Source organism: Nelumbo lutea, chromosome 4, assembly GCF_056320005.1.
Source record: "Nelumbo lutea isolate HS-2025 chromosome 4, American lotus-T2T, whole genome shotgun sequence".
Lineage (NCBI taxonomy): Eukaryota > Viridiplantae > Streptophyta > Magnoliopsida > Proteales > Nelumbonaceae > Nelumbo > Nelumbo lutea.
Window position 1 is genome coordinate 28,554,670 of NC_142687.1, and position 21,165 is coordinate 28,575,834.

General features: G+C 33.7%; 2 protein-coding genes across 2 annotated transcripts; one reads left to right on the forward strand and one right to left on the reverse strand.

Annotated features, from left to right (window-relative positions):
* Positions 1-6,380: 6,380 nt before the first annotated feature.
* LOC148854838 (uncharacterized) lies at positions 6,381-9,310 on the reverse strand. The gene is made up of 6 exons (XM_088982162.1): positions 9,045-9,310; positions 8,507-8,977; positions 8,060-8,416; positions 7,602-7,976; positions 7,253-7,458; positions 6,381-7,133 (listed from the first exon to the last, which is right to left on the reverse strand). The coding sequence occupies exons 1-6, from the start codon at positions 9,145-9,147 to the stop codon at positions 6,888-6,890; spliced, it is 1,758 nt and encodes a 585-aa protein (XP_088838288.1). The 5' UTR covers positions 9,148-9,310; the 3' UTR covers positions 6,381-6,887.
* A 7,144-nt stretch (positions 9,311-16,454) lies between these two features.
* On the forward strand, positions 16,455-18,362 carry NAC058 (NAC domain containing protein 58). Its single transcript, XM_088940865.1, has 3 exons — positions 16,455-16,747; positions 17,164-17,429; positions 17,551-18,362. The coding sequence occupies exons 1-3, from the start codon at positions 16,594-16,596 to the stop codon at positions 18,031-18,033; spliced, it is 903 nt and encodes a 300-aa protein (XP_088796991.1). The 5' UTR covers positions 16,455-16,593; the 3' UTR covers positions 18,034-18,362.
* Positions 18,363-21,165: the final 2,803 nt, after the last annotated feature.

Here is a 21,165-nt window from a genome sequence, read left to right on the forward strand (position 1 = left end):
TTTGAAATATTCCCTTTTTCTTATCCTGATCCCACAAACCAAACAGAGCTTTAGGGGTGAGCACTATTCGGTTAAAACTAAAAAAAATGAATCAAAACTTTTGATTTCCTTTTTTATTCAGTTTTTTTTTTATTAAATCAGTTCGGTTAATTCAGATTTTGGTTTCAGTTTTTAGAATTAGAAATTTGGTTAATCAAGTTAATCGAACTTTTTATTATTATATATAATAAATAATATATAATATGTATTTATATATTAATATATAATAAAATAAAATTTAGTTTCATAATATATATTATATGTTATAATATATAAAAAAAATCAATTTTAACCGAAAACTAAATCAAAAATTTCGGTTTTGGTTATTTCAGTTATTCTATAAATCAGTTTTGGTTTGGTTTTAATTCTTTTAGTTCGATTTTTAAAATTTTGATTTATTCGGTTAAACCGAATGCTCACCCTTAATTGTAATGTTGTCCTCTTTTGTGGAGACTATACAAGTACAAGTGCAATCGGGTAGGTTGGGTTGGGTTTTAGCCCAATCCAAGTCTAACCTGAAGAATTGGGCCCATAGCTCGAAAAGCCTAAACTATCCAATCCAAGCCCAGCCCATACTAAAATATGGTGCACTCAAATTGGACTTGGGCCTATGTTAGGTTTAGATTCAAGGGCAAAGCCAAAATATAATGGTGGGCCAAAACTTAATAAAATGGGTCTTTGGCCCCCCAAAACTTGAACAAAAATGTGAAGGATCATCTCTAGCCCTCCTCCAACTCTCAAAATAAAAAAAAAAATGTATTTTTTCTTTAAAAAATATGTAATAGACCCAAACCTTCTCAGGCCATTTTCCCTAAACTCTATTTCTTCTACTCCCTATTTCATTTTATTGTTTAACTTGGCCCCTCCAATAGAAAATTCCTGGCTCTACCACTGCTTAGGTTAGTTAATTTTCTTACACCAAACATTGATATACATGTATGTACTAGCGGGGACCAATGTGATGCATGGGATTTGTTAAGTGAAACCCAAACAATAGAAACACATAAGAGTATACAATTGTTTTATATTTTTAACTTTTAAATAATTAATAATTATTTATATTTAGGGTTCGACTATGATATGGGAAAGATATGATATCTGAAAAATGTTTTACTAATCAATTGGTATCGTAAACATGGTAGCCAATCATGCGTTATTTATCAAAATTCATGGGTGGATTTTGATTGGTCAAAACTCTTCTAATACCATATCTTTCCCACATCATAGATTTTTTCTTATATTTTATATACTAATTTTAATATTTTTTTTTACAATACAAAATAAAAATAATTAATTTCAGCTAGGGTTGTTCATCAAACTGATGAAATCAACCAACCCGACCAACTAGACCCAAGTTGGTTGGCTTTCTAGTATTTTCAGTCGGCTTTGGTTCAACAATTTCCCAACTTAACCAGGTTGGATCAGTTTTGCTTTGCCCATTTGTAAATCGATCAAAATCAAATGACCCAACCATATATACATATATATATATATATATATATATATATATATATATATATATATATATATATTTAACATAATTTTTTAATACAAGAAAGTGAGAAATTCCCATATTTCTTAATCTAAAATACTTTATATCATAAATTTATTTTTTAATAATGCTAATGTAATTTTTTAAATTTAATTTAGTTTTTTTTTTTAAGTTTGAATCTTTTAAACTAACTGACCTAACCAAAAATCGACCCAAACTGATACAAGTTGAATTGGCTAGTTTTCGCTAATGGTTAGTCGGTTTTAAGTGACCAACTCCCCAACCTGACCAGGTCGATTTGATTAACCAAACAACCTACAACCAACCCATGAATACTCCTAATTTTAGCTAAATTAATAGTATAATCTCTAATAAACAACAATAGCTTAATCTCCAATAACTATTGAAGATTTATAGTGAAAGCACATAATTATTGAAAATATATTGATAATGAAAATACAATAACTAACAATAAAAAATTAGTAATTACAATAATTATAAAATACAATAAATATTAAAAAGTATATTAAATTAGTCAATAAATAGTGTAATATCAAATAATATTCTAATCCCTAATTAATATTAATCAATAAAAGTATAACAAAAATACAATAAGTGCAATAAGTTAAACTAAAAAAGTTAAATAATAGTAGTTTAATCGCCAATAATTATTGAAAATGTTTTGTTAAATAGAAAACAAAAATAGATTTTTAGATAATTATGGGAAATATATTTATCACAAAAAATAATAAATAATTACTTAAATACAATAAATATTAATTTTAGTATATATGAATATATAAAAAATATAAATTTAAGATTTTACAATTATTATTAATAAATATTAATTTTTTAAAGTTACTTTCTAGAATTATTAATTGATATAACTAAAATTAGTTATTTGCAATATTATTTAGTTATTTAAGTAATATCATCATTTAAATTTTTAAATATTAATTACTTATTGAATTTAATAATACATAAAGTTATAATTTATACTATTATTACATAATTTCGATTTTAATTTTGTAAAATATTAAATTATTATTATTTTGAATATTATATTCTATTTTCTAGTTTTATTTTTTTTTTTAATTTATTACATAATTTCATTATTTTGACTATTTAAAATCTAGTTATGTTAAATATTTTGTTAGTTACAATATTTAGTTATTTAAATATTTAAATCATATATAAAATATTTAATATTTTTTGCTATTTTAATTTTATTTGTTTTAAAGTTATTACATACTATTAAATATTTTGTTATTTAAGATATTTAGTTATTGAAATATTTAAATAATACTTTATTCTTTATTGTTAATTTTTTATTGTTTAAATAACATTTAAATTAAATAATCCAGAAAATCATAATTTATATTGTTAGCACATAATTTCATGATGAATTTAGTAAAAATATAAAATTATTAATAATATGAATATTACTAAATCTATTATAATTATTTTTGTATTTTTAATAAATATTTTAAAGTTATTATATAATTTTGTTAGAATATTAAATAATTTTTAAACTTTTTAATTATAGATATAAATAAAAAGTGGGGGAGAGGATAAATAGGAATTATAGATAATTTAGGACATAAGAGAGAGAGAGAGAGAGAGAGAGAGAGAGAGAGAGAGAGATTTTAGGAATGAGAGCATCTCATTGGTTGTTTAAAAAATGACATAGAATAAAAAAATAAAAAAAATGAGAAATTTTCTAGACTATTGTCTTTTAATATATACTAGGAATGACCCCCGTACTAAGTGTGGGACCATTGATCTGAATTATTTCAAAATTTTAAATTCTTTATATTAGACATTTAGGTTAGGCTTTTTATTAGATTTAGGAGACTTAACATGTTGTATCTAGAGAATGACCTCATACTAAGGGGCAACTACATATCATTTAATTTGAAATTTACTATTTAACTATAAAAATTAAATTAGAAAAATTAACATGGGTCTTACATCTTTGTAATTTGCAATCTATTTTGACCTACTTTGTTTGCAAAACACTATTAATTTATGTTTTTTTCTTAATATAATTTAAGAGATTAAATGAGGTCTTATTTGTAAGCAGTAACCTACTTTAATTGGTATTTACTATTTATTTGATAAATTTATTTTTAAAAGCTAAATTAGGTTACGCTTCCGAAAAATGTTAAATCTAATTTACAATTAATAAACAATTTCATCTAAAAGAATGAAACTCACACCATTTGTATTAATTGTTTAGTCATTTTTATGAATTTCATTTATTTTTTTATCCATTTAATATCTTGAATATTTTTAAGTTAAATTATTTGTTTAATCTTTACTTTTGAAATGGTTGTGTTTGAATAAAATTTAATTACTACCATAACATTTGAAGTGGCCACTTTTTAGGGATTAGGGTGATACATGTGTGAATTTCAAGATAGTGGATTTATCACTTTTTTGTGAGTGGATAGACTTTTTTAAGAGTGAGAGTTTAACCCCTTCTAAGATTCTATCTATTGAAATTTTACAATGCCAGTATTTGAAGGGTTGGGACTGTTGCTTGGGACCTTCTTTTAATATATATATATTTATATATATATATAAGAGAGAGAGAGAAGAGAGAGAGAGAGAGAGAGAGAGAGAGATTAGAAATAGAAGTATAGAAGTGGAGAGGATAAAACATATTTTGAGCTAATTAAGGAGAGAAGTTAGGCTGTCAGAAAGTGAGAGACATGAGTTGTGGGGGGAGAGAGAGATCTCAATGGGAAGGGAGAGGAATGAAAAGAGAGGGTGCTGAAATGGCAAATTGGGAGTAGAAGGAAGGGGGTAACGAAGAATGCAGGATTGAGGTAATAGAACAAGGAGAAGAAAGGTGACGTGGACCATCTTTCCATATGCATACAAATATATAAATATATTTATGTGTGTGTGTATGCATATATGTATGGTTTATTAAAAAAGTTATACATATATGCATACAAATATGTGTCTATATATGAATACATACATGTATAAAATCAAATTGAGCTCAAACTAGGATAAAGTCAAAGTTAGATTCGAGCTACCTAAGGGTTATGTGGGACTAAAACCAATTAGTGCTAGCTGATCCTAAATACAACACTTCGTAACTTATGCCCTCCCCTAGTCTTCCCTATTCTGATAATTTATCAATTGGTTTTGTTAGATACAACTTCGAAAAAAAGTCATCCATGAATATTAGGAGGTAGAGCCTCTTATGCAAATATGATCCAAATGCAAAAATTGCACTCAATTTAATTTTGCATCACTCCTATCCGATGCAAAATTTGCACTTTTTGCATCTTAAAATCTCAGGTTTTGCATATTAAAAACTCAAACAAAAATAAATTATATACACCTTCCTATGTCAATCGAATGAGCAAATCTTGCTACCTATTTTGCTCCTTCAAAATAAATGACCTTCCTTTTACTTATATTCTCTTTGATATAAAGTTGGGATCACATCATTTTAGTTTCTAATAATTAAGCTCGCCGGGCTTCTAATGACCATGTTGGGGGGTTTCTAATAAGTGCTTCTAGGGCTTATTGCATTCAAGAAACCAAAAGTGCCAAAAAATAATGTTTGATAAATAAAAAAAGCCACAAATGGACATTTCGGACCTAGAAGCCTGTTCAAAGAAGTCAAGAAAAAGTCATTTGGCTTTTTTGTGTTTATGAGAAGCGGGTTTTCATATTTTTCATAGAGAAAATCAAGCAGAACCAAACACTAAAAAGTGCTCTCTATAAGCAATTCTTCAAAAAGTAGTGCTTATTAAGAAACCCGTTTAGAGAGGAAAAGCGCGCAATAATTTGGTATATGTTTAGCACTGGTGTACCGGTGCCTTTCACAACTGTTCCATTTCTGCTGATGTGTTTATATGCGCCACATCAGCAAATAAATGGAATCAGCAAGAAAATCGCATTTGGCAAATATATTTCTAAAATATGCTTCTGTAATATAGAATTTCCTAAGAGAAATTTCTTGATATGTAAATTTGATGTTTTCTTGAATCACCCTAATGATATGGTACATTGAAATTTGAAAAGGTGACTATTTTTTGAGATGCCATACAATTGTCATTATAAATATATTATAATATTAAGCTAAATTCAAATTTTCAAAAAGAAAAAACCAGATAAAACAAATCACTTATAAATCAGGGCCCATTGGTGAAACAGAAGGCTTGTGAAATGCTCCCGTGCCAAACAACTTCTTGATCCCGGCTTGATACCATTTACACATCCGATCTTTGGCTTTGGCTTGTAGCCTTGGACTAGGGCGGACCTTTAAACTTAAACCACGATATTAGGACTTAGAGAATAAATCTTATCAGTTCAGTTATCAAGGTGACACCTCTTCATATCCACGTGGCAGGGTTTATTTTGTACGTATAAATGTGATGTGGAAAAACACATGGGCATACTTTGAGAATCTCTTGTGCCAAATGCCAAGTTATATAAAAAATTTCAGTCCTGCTTTAAGCTTAAAGGCTAATTAAAGCGTTGAAACTGAAAAGATAGCCAAATGAACAAGAAATAGCAAAGCCAGACCGACTGCTAAACTAAAGAAAAGCCGCAAACCTCAAGCATGTCATGTAAGAGCTAAGATAGATTTTGTAAAACTTTTATATTCCCACTAATAAAGCGAGAAGAAAAAAAGAATTTGCCCATCTTCATGGACAATCTAATGTACTAGAGATGGATGACATCTTCATGCATATCATGGACCCTGTTAACATCTTAGTCAATAGATTTCAAGATAAACCAACCACTAGGACAACTTTTTATTAATTAATCATAATTAAGTATCATATAATTAACATCATTAATTCTATCTAGATACTTCTAATATGTAATATGGTTTATTTAATTACTTCTACTTAAATTAATTTCTTTCCATATACAAGTGGGCCCATACCGACCTGGCTCTTGCCCTCTTTGAGTGTACCATGTGCTTCCTTTTTATTCCACTGCAATCTGCAAATGGCAGCTTTGTCTCTCTTCTTTTAATTCAATTCAACTCTCAACTCTCATGGAGATAAACCCTAATTAAAAAGAGATAAAGAAAACTAAAGCTACCCTTGTCTCTATCCTCATGTTCTTGCCTTTGTCTCTCATCTTTCGTTTTCACTCTTCATGAGATCAAGACACATCGTCTTTACCCTTCTTTATATGGTCACTCCAAATCATCTAAAATCTATGTCACCCCACAGGTAGACGTAGTTACTTTGATTTGTGGGCCCATAATTTGCTAGTTTCATACAGTATTTACAGAAAAGGCCAAAAGGGTAGTCAGAATATTCATGCCACATACATTCATGGTCTAGTCATCAACCAACATGCTGTATGTGGTGGGTCAGTGTGCAGGGAAGAAAAGTGGGGAGGAATCTCTTTGAACTCTCCCTTCCCACATTCTCACTTTGCTCATCTTCTCTTCACACCACTGCAACTGTTCTTCATTGATGTCATACATTTTCAGAACCCTAGACACCAGTTTTAGATCTATCAGGCTCATCAATATCTCCATCTCCTCCTCCTCGCTTAGCTTTCTTTTTCTTAAGCATCTGTGAGACCGGCGGAGGTCTTTAAGCTTCATCTTCTTCTGCAAATTAGATTAACTGTTATGATGATGATCATGTGGAAGATGAAGTGATGATGACTGACAAAAAAGCAGGGGGGTTTCTTCCAAGATTGAGATTGTTGGAGAGTACGTAGACTCACTTTTTTATTCGCCTTCTTCACCATTTGGAGATGAGTTGGATCAACAGAACAACCGCGGTTCCTCTTGAAGAAAGCTGTAAAGATCTCGTAGTGGCTCTCTCTATCTGCCTTGAGAAAATCCATGAATGTCCGAATTCCATCTTTCATTATTCCCAGGAATTTAGTCGATGAGATACTTGACTCCTCCTTTTGATCATCTTCTAAATCTTAAACAAAACAAAATAACAGAATTTCAAAACACAATATATATGAAAATGAAAATGAAAGCAATGACCGATAGTATTTGTGTTCAAATTATTATTCATAATTGGATAATGACAAGGACCTTTTCAGTTTTCATTATTGATACCTCGGAACTCAGGAACTTGTAGTAGTTTTGGTGCAGAAATCCTCATCCGGGCATAAACTTCAGGTCTCCTGCCATGCTCATAAGGCTCGTTCTCGATGTATCGCTGTAACAGAACCTGAAACTGCTGAAACTGCTGTGCAATTCGGCCCGGACATCCGGGATCTTCTTCTTGGCGTGAAGCTCTAAGACGTTGGAGGTTCTTGTAGTTCCAGTTAAGAGCTTCCCATGCCAAGCAAACTTGAGCAACATAAGCATTCTCCAATTCATGATATGGATCTCTACTGTACCCAGGTGGCCTTTTGCGTTTGGTTGTAAACTTGTGTACGATCCTCTGCGAAATAGACCTTGGACATACTTCAATGGTCCTAAGAGATTCTGAAACGGGTTGTTAATCATACATTTAATTGGTTATGTTTATATGCAAACGACAAAAAGAAGGAACAGATGGTAAGTTTTACCTGTTTCACTGAGCTTCTGTGCACCAATTCGGTCAAAGAACGACATCTCCTCATCGTATTTCTGGAAGACAGTGTACGGCTCCCAGTTGGGGCAGCTCCTTCGTGATGAAGAAGAAAAAGGGTCTTCTGTTCCTGAATCCCTGAAATTAGTAGAGCTTCTCCATTCAGAAGAACTCTTAGAAGAAGTCGACCCAACTGTAAATGTGTCCCCTAACATCTCGTCGCCATCCTTCACTTGAGCCTGGACCTTTCGGGCTTCCAACTGAAGAGGGGCGAAAATTAAGAAATTTTCATCCTCCGACAGATGATTCCTTTCTTCATTTTCGCTGTCAGTTGCTCCTCCATTATCACATCCTTCTGATAAACAACGTATGCAATTTCAGTTCTAGTAACGTCGTCAACAAGATCAATATAACAAATCTAAGAGATACCAAGTAGCATTCATACTTCCATAAGCTATGTCATTAGCTGCTGCTGCAGAGTTCCCGCCCGTGCCTAGTTTAGTCTGCGTCGTTGTCGGTATTGTCGCAAGAACATCTTCATCTGGACTGCTGGTTCGCATAGGCGTGGCAAATAATGAATCAGAATGGCTAGATGTACATGTTTCGTCACCCTTATCTTCACTGTCATGTTCAAGTTTTGAAGCAGGTAAGCTACAAATAAACGATTGTTCCTCGAGAAATATTTCACCAAGGCCTTCAAATATGCTCTCATCAGATCCTGGGCGTTCTTCAACAAGAGTTTTGTTCTTCTCGAGTCTTTTAGTGGGCAAAAACAACAGGGCTTCTCCGCCATGAATGATGTCGGCCACCAGATCCTCTTTCTCGCTACACTCAATACTAAAGTAGAGACGACTCTTCTTCTTCTTCTTCTTCTTCTTCTTCTTCGAAATAGCCAACTTGGTCTTCATAGTCGGTACTGCAAGAAGAACAAGCAAACTGAGCGACGTCAGAGAGAGAGAGAGAGAGAGAGATTGCAGCCATACCTCTTGTGTTTTGTTTTCCTGCACAGAAAATTGAAGACCTTGGCAAGCAGAATGGATGAAAAGTAAAAGAAGAGGAAGAGAAGATGGAAAGAACTGGAGACATTGAAGAACAACAAAACTAGAGTTTCTTTTGGACATGGCATTTTTTTTGTTAATTGTTATTGCTTTGGAACGGCCTCCCAAGTCCTAAAATCTCTCTAAGATGAAAGAACGGGATAAAAAAGTATGCAATTGCAATCACAATATGTTCTAACATCCAAAATGCCCATCTCTATTTATGAAATGACTACTGTATCCTATTTGTAGGAAACCCAGTTTTGGTAACATTATGTACAATAAAGAAGAGTACCTTGGTTTTGTCAAAAAAGTGATCCCACCATCACCCTTGTACGACTAAACAAACTTTAGCCAGCAGATCAGTGGGCCGGCCCGGCCACATTCACCCGAGCAGTTGGATGGTTTCTACTGTGGGTGGCATAGATCTGTCAAACTATACAAACACCCAGCAATCAACCAGAACCAAGGCCTGCACAACTCAGAACAGTTTAATGTACCCCAGAAGCTCTATATATGGAATCATTGGTTTGGAATGTGCAGGGGATCGGAGCCAAGCCAAAGCCTGGGTTTTTGATCCTCCAAATCCCAATAATCACACCTTCTGATCGATTGTCTATCAAGGAGAACTTCTTTAGAGCCTCGGTTGTGCTGTCCTCTTTGAGTTTGATATGTTCCATTGTGTGTACTGTGTAGCACAGTACTGTTGTGGAATAATCAAAGGGGTCAAAAGCATATTAAAAAAAAAATCAATATTCTTGGCGTTAAAAGTAGAAATTTCTTGTAGTGTAGTTGTATCAAAAGTAGAAATTTCTTGTAATCTACAAGTGAGCCTCAGCCACCCATACCTAGGCAGCATGCATCTGAGTGTAATAAATGAATGGATTAGTCTGATGATATAAGGACTAATTTAGGATTAAGTAATAATTATTAGGATGTTAAGGTGTTTTTTAGTCAGTTACAATGAAGTTTTTATTTTAAGGTAGTGGAAGAAAAAGGGCTGGTGCAAAGGAAAGGGGGGTGTTTCCGTCATTTTGAGCAATCTGGCTGTTCAGTATTGCAGTTGCCGACTTAAGTCTTAAGTCTTATTAAGTTGGACGTTTTTTTGATAAGTTAACTTGGTCGTTAAGGTTCTGACATGCTAACGGCATTTTGGCATTAGGTCCACCAGAAGCCTAGACCTGGAGGCCCTTTTAGGTCTTGCTTTTGACCCGATTTGACCTTTAGCCCGGCCTCTTGTCCCTATCTTTTAAGTCTTTACTCTTTACCAATTTCGGGATGCTTTAAGCTTAACTCATATATCGGGCCGGACGGTCGGATCATTTCAATAGGGTGATCGCAACGGGCAACTCGAATGCGGGTTGTCATCTTGAGTCTTGACCCACGCAAAGCTGGGGTTCATGTCTAGCGGCCTACCCTATGTCTGTCATTCATTTCGATGTAGCGTGTTTGACCACAACCACAAGAGGACCCTATAGATTCACCCACATCAGTCCCAGCCCCAAGTTAATGATTTGATACACTTTTAATGGATTTAGGACCTGTTTGATGATTAATTAATTGTTTAATGGATTTAGAAGTACTTATTTTAATAAGTCTTTAAGCTATTTGATAACCCATTTTTAAATCACTTATTATGTTTTTAAGTATTTATTGGGATAAGGATGTTTGGTAATTTACTTTTCCCTAAGTGCTTATATTGACATAAATGATAATTTTAGTCTTTATTTTTATATATATGTTATACATTTTAACTGAGAGTCTACGTGGATCCCACTTCATGACAATTAAGAACCCACGTGGACTCACACATGCACAAGTGAGAGTCCACATGGACCCTACATGGACCCCACTTCATGGTCAACACTATTTCTGCCATCAATGACCTGATAACAAGCTCAATACACCGACCGTCGACATCACTGGTACATTGGCCGTTGACGTCATTGGTACACTAGTTGCTGGCTGGTACACGGGTCGCTGATGTCGTGTTGGTGCAGAGATAGAGACAAGGAGAGAGAGGGAGAGAAAAATAAGAGAATGAGAGTGGGGGTATTTTAGGTATTACAAAAAATTATTAGGGACTGATTTATCCCATTTTTTTGGAGAAATACTTCTTTAAATAGTACTTAAAAAATGCCAACTTTAAATCACTTTTTTAAATAAGTATTTCTTTAAAAACAAATACTTATTACCCTCATTTTTACCAAACACTCATAAATACTTAAAAAGCACTTAATGTGTGATCTCATGTCTTAAAAGAAGTACTTCTTTTAAAAGTTCTAAAACAGGGCCTTAATCATTCAACTATTCATAAAATAATTAACAATAAAAACCTCAAACTTTTATTCAAAAGCCCAACTAAAAAATGGCTTTGTTTATTGGACATGCGGAAAGGACTTTCAATGTAGCGTACGTACTCAGGCATTGCTTGATTGAAACCTTTTTAGAATTTAATTTAAAGTTCATCCGAACTAGGTGGAATATATTGCTTTGTATTTAATTTTGTAGAATTGTTTTTATTTGTTTTTAAATTGCTACATTAACCAAAAAAGAATTGAAATATGTTGTTGAGCATCATTTCTTTTTTAAAAAAAAAAAAAAAACTATTCTTTTTTTAAATCATCAACATGTGGTTTTTAAGACAAACAGATGAAGACGATATTACATAACAGATTTTCTTAAAATTTTTCGAGATACGTAAATAAATTTGGTAAAGATGCCCTTCATAATTTCATACGCAATCTTACTTATCTTTACTAAACATAATATTGAGCTCAGCCCAGGACTAATGGTCCAGCCCATTAACTTCTTTTTGTCTTCACTAATCAACCATGGGCTTTGATTTTAGGAATTGTCTTGGTTGGAGTTCGTTAGCCATACCTTAATACCTACGCCAGGACATTTTACGAGGATAATTTCTAGAGATCACTGCTGCGTTTGTTTTAGGTGTAAATGAGAATTAAGATAAATTTTATATTTTGGTTTGATTTTGTTAATATTTATTTTTAGTGTAAAATTTAGATAAAAAATCGATTTAAATTTCACTCACATTAAAATTTTATATCAATGATCAATATAAATACTACATCAATAAAATTAATGTAATTTTTTACACGCATTAGCCATACCTTTTTCACATAACGGTTCACTATATTTAAACCGATCAATTCACTTTTCAATCGATGTATTTTTACACTGTAAAAAACTTTACACTAAAAATATACGCAGCCTTAATTATCCGTTCAGGCTCGATAGGTATGGCCGACGAGGCCCAGCCAAGATAATTCTAAACATCAAAGCCTAAGCTTGATGAGTGAGGACAAAAAGAAATTAATGGGCTGGACCGTTAGGCCTGGGCTGGGCTGAATATTAGGTCTAGTAAAGACAAGTAAGGTTGCATATGAAAGGCATCTTCACCCTTGATACCTACGCTAGGACATTTAACGGAGGATCATTGATCACTTATTATGCATCCCCTTGTGGGGTTCATCCATAATCCATTCAGGCTCCATAGGGGTTGGGCTTAACCTGGATCGGATCCAACTAATTGAATAGTATTACCAAACCTAACCCGAACCCGGCTTAACCTGGATCGGATCCAACTAATCGAATGGTATTACCAAACCTAATCCGACCAAACTAATTGAATAGTATAACAAGCAATTGCCCCTTTGAAAGAATGTTTTTCTTTTGTATCATCCTTAATTATTTTTGTTATTGATGATATGGTGAGAAACTGGAAATAGGCACAAAAAAAAAATGGTGTAACCTCTATCATGTTTGTCACTTGAAGGCCTAAAAAATACAAGTAATTAAAGATTTGCTAGTTTTTTTTTTTTTCAAAATTTTCAACTTTTTACAATCTTAGGTCAAAGAATAATGTGTAGTTATAAATTATCATAAAATGCTTAAATTTTGCACTGCCGACTTGAAAAGGGCTAGACGTTGGTCAAATTATATTATGGCTTAACGTGTATCACTTCACAGCCATTGGATGGGACTTGAATCCAATGGTGTTTGTGTGGTTTTCTACAAGTGCTTCTCACACCTCCATGGTCAGCTGCATCAATGCAAGACAAGTTTACGAGGAATGGATAGAACAGACACTTCCATCACCTAGCTTATGATGCATGTAAATACAACAAACACTATTTATAAGGTTGACCATTTCGACATGAGTTCGCGGAGCTCGGCCCACTCAGTCTTGGACCTGCACCATGCTCACACATCATAATGTGGGCCGGACCCAAGCCTAACAAATCCTAAGTCGCAGCCCGGCCCAGATTATAACATATATGGTATGTATTACTAAATTAATATTGATTTGCATAGCTTATAGAGATCACACTACCAAACATTCCCCAAGAGTATCTGATTTATTGATTGCCAGATGCAAGTACCCCCTAAATTTTCCACAACACATCTTTTGGACATCATCATATACTAGACAGACAGTAGGCACCTGATCATCTCCGGTTAAAATATGAGGGTCAAATAACAACTTCCAAAACCGAGGTAGTTTCTGCCAAGTTAAAAGAGTCATAAACTCATAATGGAGACGTCCTGAAAAACGCAAATGAAAATATGTGCATGCAACAAGCAATTCATAGTGATGGTTAACCATGACCAAATCTAAGTCATTCATCTAAGAGCCCATTTGGTTTGCAGGAATAGGGGTCTGGCCATTCCAATTCCAACTATTTGATTGGACAGAATTAGAATTTTATTCTCATTTCTGGCAGAATGACATTTCCCATTCGAGGGAATGGCCATTTCCTCCCTCCTCTATTGGGAAATGAAATCCCATTTCAATTGACTCAAATTCTAATACTGATTCCTGTCTTGACCAAACAGGTTATAGAATAGATCATTCCAATTCCGATTTTAATTCTAGTTCCGACTGTAAATCAAATGAATTCTAAATTTGATCCAAATAGATTTTCAATCCAAAATATACAACTCAGAAACACAGACTGGGTGGGTTTGGATGGATAACAAGCGGGTACATTATGTGGCTGGGTAAACAATTAAACATTGCCACCCATAAGCCCATCATTGTATATTTTAAGGAACCAAATTGGGTGAAGGTAATGCGTGTAAATTGTTGAAAGATTGGTTTTGGTAGATATTGTCGGATGCAAGAGTCTTTGAGCGTTGAGCTTGGATGCAACAGTCTGAATTGATGACATCAAACTCTATACATAAGCGAAAAGAGCATATGTAGTAACGATAGACACAGGTGATTTCATTAAAAAAAAAAAAAAAAAACACAGACCTTCTGTTTCTTAAAAGGTCTTCCTTGTCATCTACCAAAAGAAAATAAAGCCTTTCCTTGTCCATTACGGAGCACCCAAATTCTAAACGTGTTGAGGTTGTGAACACTACAATAATTTCTCCTGCATTATCTTGAATATATTATAACAGAGAGAGTATAAAAGGGGTTAGGACGATATATAATTTAATATAATTTACAATAACCAAAGACTAGCCGGAGGAACATTAAAAAAAATCTCGAAGATATCACGGTGGAGGAACAACGCTAATTAAGGAAAGATATGGCCTTGCGTTTTAGTGGTCACTTTAGCCACTTTTAACTAATAGTGATTAAAATTTCCGGCCGACAAATATGATTCATCAACTATTTTCTCACAACTTGGATTTCTGTTGAATTTTGTTAACTAGGGAAATTAGATGAATGGACTCCAGATTTAAAAAGTGTAATTTTATACTGGCACGTCACTGTACTCGAAAGAGATCGATAGAGGTGAACAGAGTTGGAGAGAGTAAAATAAATGGATAAGAATTTTCATATGGTGATCTCGAGGTGAAGCCAAGGCAAATGTATATAATAAATAAAAGATGAAAAAAATATATTACATTTTCCTCCTATACTTTTTACTCTAATTAATTACTAATTAATTTTTTTAAGGTACGGTATTTAACAAATTAATTAATTAATTACCAATCAAGGGTATTCTCATAAATTCACACAAGATCTTAATTGGTCATGAAAATATTTTAGTTGCGGCACCTTTTTGCATGGTACGACAGAATTAATGGCCTTTATTCTAAAGAAAATGAAGAAAATTAAACATGACCAAGCTGATATATACAACGAGTCATCTGGGTCAACTGGGCAAGGTTTCAAAGTGACTCGCCAAGTTTTAGCCGAAAGGATCGATGCAAGAGGTACCCACTACCCAGTCGGAAATCCCTTTAGTTTTCGAGATCCATTGATTAACAAGGCTGTGTTGGTTGACAGTCAGACCGTTCGGTTTGTGAATTGTCCAGATAATCGATTCTGTTTAATTCTAAATTTATTTTTTCACAAAAAATCGTTAAAAAAATTAATAATCTATTGATTTGGGTGGTTGAATTATTGATCCCTTCAATGATTTTCATTATTTTTTACTTTTTATTTTTTAAAACAGGCTATTCATTCGGACTGAATGATCGAACCGTCAATCCGAAAATCAGTGGCCAAAATAATTCCCAAATCCCGATTATATTTCAGTTTCCTGTTTACATGATAGCTCTGAAAAATGAAAAATGAAAAATGAAAAATCCGGGCGACTCTAGGCTATTTTATGATGTAACCAATGATGCAATCTTTTACTTGTATTACCCTGATAGTCATGGCCCTGTGCGCGTGCGTATGCGTGTATCTAGAAGAAGAATAAGAAGAGATCGAGTTCAAAGAAGGAACCAACCGGTTAATTAAAGTCCACATAGACGATGTACACAGTCTACCATATCACTCGTGCGGCCGGTGTATAACATATCACCGTCATTCTTCCCCCTTAAATAATTCTTCTCAGTAGACTAGCGTGAGAGATGACGGGCCCGCCGGCCCGGTGGGTAGAAACGGTTGGAGCTGGTCGGACTGGTGCAAATAAACAAGAATATCTGGTATAACAACGTCACCTATGTTGAATCCTTGGATGATGGAACCTTCTTAACCAATCACTTTTGCCACACTAGCTAGTAAGGCCAAATTAGGGTACTGCCCAATATAAAGTTTTGGGGCACACGTGGCATGTCATGATCCACTATCCGATGGGCCCTACTTGGGGTATTATTATATATAAGCCCACTGACCATCACCTTGATTGATTGATTAGATTATGCTAACCAACCCATCTATATTTTGTTTGATGTCTGTGCCTCTTAGCTAGAAGATTCATCTGTTAGCCTTTCAATACTACTGACGAGCTAAAAAGCAAACTACGGGTTCTAAATTCTAATGTTGTTGGTGGTGGGATTTACAGAAATCTTCACTATTAATATATCTTAAACTTGTATGAACCATGTATTTTGTCAACATGTTAGATGGGATAAAGTAATCTAGAGACGACAGCTTCTCATTCAAGGATGTATATAGAAAACGACTGCATGATATTAACATTTGAAACAGTTGCATTTTTAAGCCTCCCTTCCTTTCTTTGGCTTTGGCTAGACTGATCGAACCCCACTAGTTTCCAGTCTTTGACATATGGAAGAGAATCTCCCTCCTGGTTTTAGATTTCATCCAACTGATGAAGAGCTTATCATGTATTATTTAACCCGCAAAGTTGCTGATTTTAGTTTCGTATCAAGAGCTATTACAGATGTGGACTTCAATAAGTGCGAACCTTGGGACCTCCCAGGTAACTTCTTCTTCTTCATTGTTCTGTTCTAACTAAATGTTGGTTTATTTTAATTTCTTTGCTTCTTTTTTTTATTAGATTTTAGATCGACATAGACTACTTCTGTAATCCTGTTGAATGTTAATCCTTATTTGGGTTTTCCTTAATTTCCATGAATAGATAGATATAAGATGAATTAATATGACATGCACACTAAAGGTTGTGTTAGTTTTACATATATACAATAATAGATCCTGCATATATTATGTAAGGGTAGTGAAGTTGTTCTACCAGAGTTGTGTTAGTTTTACATATATACAATAATAGATCCTGCACCAAGAAAAAAGAACTTTAATTGTCACATATATAGTTTCTCAGAGTTGTTATTAGCCTAAATGAAAAGTCGAATTGATTTGGGTTATGACAACCTTGTATAGGCAAGGCTACCATGGGGGAGAAAGAATGGTATTTTTTTAGCTTGAAGGACCGAAAGTACCCAACTGGGCTTAGAACAAACCGAGCCACAGATGCAGGGTATTGGAAAACAACAGGCAAAGACAAGGAGATCTTCCACTGTGGAGTATTGATAGGTTTGAAGAAAACCCTAGTATTTTACAAGGGCAGAGCTCCCAAGGGAGAGAAGAGTAATTGGGTGATGCATGAATATAGGCTGCAAACCAAGTTTACCTACAAACCCATTAAGGTAATAAACACATGGAACACTGAAACCCTTCGTCTCCTTTACTTAATTATTTATTTTCATTAATTCTGGGATATATATGATTGATCCAATGATCTTAATTTGCTTGTTCCTTCACACACAGGAGGAATGGGTGGTCTGTAGGGTGTTTCATAAGAACGCCATCAATAAGAAACCATACTTCACTCCATTCCACCCGTCTCTTGAATCTGATTGTGATGACACCACGCTAGAAGGGTTTGAATTATCGCATCCAAGTAGTGTAGCTAATTCTTCAAGCTGTTTCAGTTCTGTTTCTACTAACAATAGCAACAATGCCAACAATGTCAACTTAAACATGAATTGGACTTCTGCAAAAGAAGCAACCAACAATCCGTCTCTCAGCTGCTCTCCAAGCTTGCTTGGTCCGGATTTATCAATGAATTCCATGATTTTGACGGCATTACAGTTGGGGGGGTATCAACCACGAGAAGCTGCAATGACTGACTTACGCTCTTTTCCGACGCAAGGAAACTCTCGCTTCATAACTGATTTGAGTTCTAATTTCCCTGCTTCTTCCATTGATTCTGTGCAGCAACAACAATTCAATGTGGACTCTATTTGGTGAAGCTGTGTTGAAGCCATCGCTTCATAATACGTACGCCATTTGTAATTTGTTTTAGGTTATCACCATTTCCTTCTTTCGAGTAGTGCATCAGATAGCATCGCAACCATGACTCAGACGTTGGGACCGCTTATCCAAATCCTTCGTCAAGCGCTTACGAGAAGAATCAACTTGTACTAAGATGGTGCAGTTAGTTAACGTAACCTAACTAATGTTTTAATATCTTGTTATAAATTGCTATGGAAGTATGGAACTCTTGGCTTTCATTCAAAGACATATGTATGTGATGATGGATTTTCATAAGAATTATAAAATCTCATATCCTATATACATGTTATGGTTGTCTGAACAAAGTATGGACGTAAAGCCTTCGCGTTTTTGTTTTTTATTTTCTATATTTTTTTTTTCGAAGTGTAAAGCCTCCGTTTAAAAATAATACTTATGATGTTATTATCACTTGCCCATTGCTCTTAGCTATCTGAAAACGTCCATGAGAATTGAGAAAGATGCCTTTACTGCGGTTATTGATTAGGAAAGGATGATTTCCCCATTAAATGCATATGTGGAAAAATTAAAATGAAATATAATTATCTGAAAACATCAAATGAAATTTGTTTGTTTAACCCAACAAGTGATAAATTTTAATTAGGAGAGAGAAGGTAAGTAATACAAGAGGAGTCTTTGCTTTTAGGGGCCATTACTTGATGCTACGGGTGGCCACGAGTCGAGCTTCTCGCGAGTTATTTGAGCTTGGTTCAGCTCGGTTTAAATCGAGTTTTGAGCCAATTTCGAGCCTGATATATAGGCCCATTTGCTATTCGAATTGAAGGAGCCTAGTGAAGCCCGACTCCTGAGGCTTGCAAGCCTAATATAATAAATAAATAATTTTTATTATACATACATACATACATATACATGTATATATTATAAATAAGTTTTATTATATAAAAAATAATATATTTTATATATAATATTTTTATTTTTATGTATAATAATAAATAGTTTTTATAATTCTTAATTTTTTGTATGTAAAATATAAAAATATTTCTATATGTATAATTTTTATTTTTTAGAAAAAGCTTGGCTTGTAGTCAAGCTCGAGTCGAACTGAGTCGAACTTGCAAGCTTTTGAACAGAGCCGAGCTTGAGCTCAAGTCTCTAGATCAAATGAAGCTCGAGGCTAACACTATTTCTATGAGACGAGTTCGAATAGCCAAATATTTGGCTTGGTTCAGCTCGAATACACCCCTACTTGGTGCAATTAGGGATGGCAATTTCATGGGAATTTTTGGGTATCCAACCCGTCCCAGCCCTAATAGGACCCGTTCATCAAAACCCTATAGGGTTTGGGTTTTGACTTTAGGGTATCCGATACCTGATACCCAAGATGCATAAATATGAACCTATTATATATATCATGCACAAATTTAATAATTTTAAGTACTAAGGTAATTATTCTATTATTAATATTTTATTTGTATAAATTTCTTGGGATTAAAATCATTATTTGATGTAAAATTGAATTTGATAGATTGCTTATTTTATTTAATTATAAAATGCTAATTTTAAATATTATTTCTTTTAATTTTTAGTTAGAATTGTTAATCATATACATGCATTGATTGTTTTGATGAACACAAAAGTTAATACAATCTATTTTATTTCATTAAATAACACAAAAGGCGAGATGGCTTAGTGCATGGTTTAAAGTAGTGTTAAGAGATTTGACACTATCATTAATTGATCCGGGCTTAAGTCACACTAAAGCATTAAGAAACTATTATATTTTTTAGTAGAAAACGTTTGGTCAAGGGGTTTAATGGGTGGGACAGGTTTGGGGCGGGACGGGTTTAGGAATTTGAGAGGAAAAGTTAGACGGGTTTGGAATCACGGATATATAGGCGGGTTTGGGAATGGGTAAGGCAATTTGCATGGGTACCCTACCCGTTGCCATTCCTAGGTGCAATGGTAAAATATCAAGCTGCAAGCAAGTGTTAGAATCCAGGTTAAAGTCTAGGGGTGGTTTCTCATAGCCACTTGCAGCTGTGCATTGGGAATCGAAGTGAGTGGATGACATGAGCACAGTTTTGTGAGGACTGAATCTGAGTTCTTCCAAGACCCTAGATGGCTGGACCCAACATTGGGTAATGCCTTTCCAGATTGGTTAAGGTCATGTTTGGGAGTGTTTATGTTAAAAATAAGTGCTTATTCAAATAGCACTTATTTGCATTTGGCACCCAACTTTTTCAAGTACTTCTCAAATAAGCATTTGTGACTATTTTTGTCCTTCATTTTCTTTCAAATTTTATGAAAGAACTTTATAAAAGTTCTTTTATTAAAGCACTTTTACGAAAACATGCTCATAAAGCACTTTTATGAAAGCACTTTTATAAAAAAAACACTTTTATGAAAGCGTTTTTATGAAAGCACTTTTACAAAAGCACTTTAATAAAAGCAATTCTATGAAAGTACTTTTATAAAAGCACTTTTATGGAAGTACTTTAATAAAAGAACTTTCATGAAAATACTTTAATAAAAGTACTTTTATAAAAGAACTTTTACAAAACCACTTTTATGAAAGTACTTTTTTATAGAATTCAGCTAGGGATAGTTTTATAAGTGATTTTAAAAATCAACTAGGGATAATTTTGAAAGAAAAAAAAATGAATAAGTGCTTATTTTATAAGCACTTAAAAAAAGCTAGTAATTTGGGCTTAAAAAATATAGCCCTTATTTTTAAAATAAGCACTTATTTTGAACTTATTTCCCAAACACCAATAAGTGCTTAATAGTGTAGTCCTGACTCAAATAAGCACTTATTTCGAATAAATGCTTATTTTAAGCACTCCCAAACATGGCCTAAATACTTTATTAATTAAATTCCCATTGATTTTTATATTAGAAAACACAGCTGAAGCCATTAACTGTATATTAAGATGCTGGCATAGCATGCAATCCCCTTCCAAGTGAGCCCAATAACAGATAGGTGGAAGATCAGGAACCCATTGATCCAAAATCTTATGCAAATTGAGGAATTGGATCCAATGTCTGGATTTTGCAATTTCAAAGTAAAAGGCTTTACAAGTCGATTAAAGATGATTCCAATGGAGTGCATGAGTAAGTTGATACGAGTCG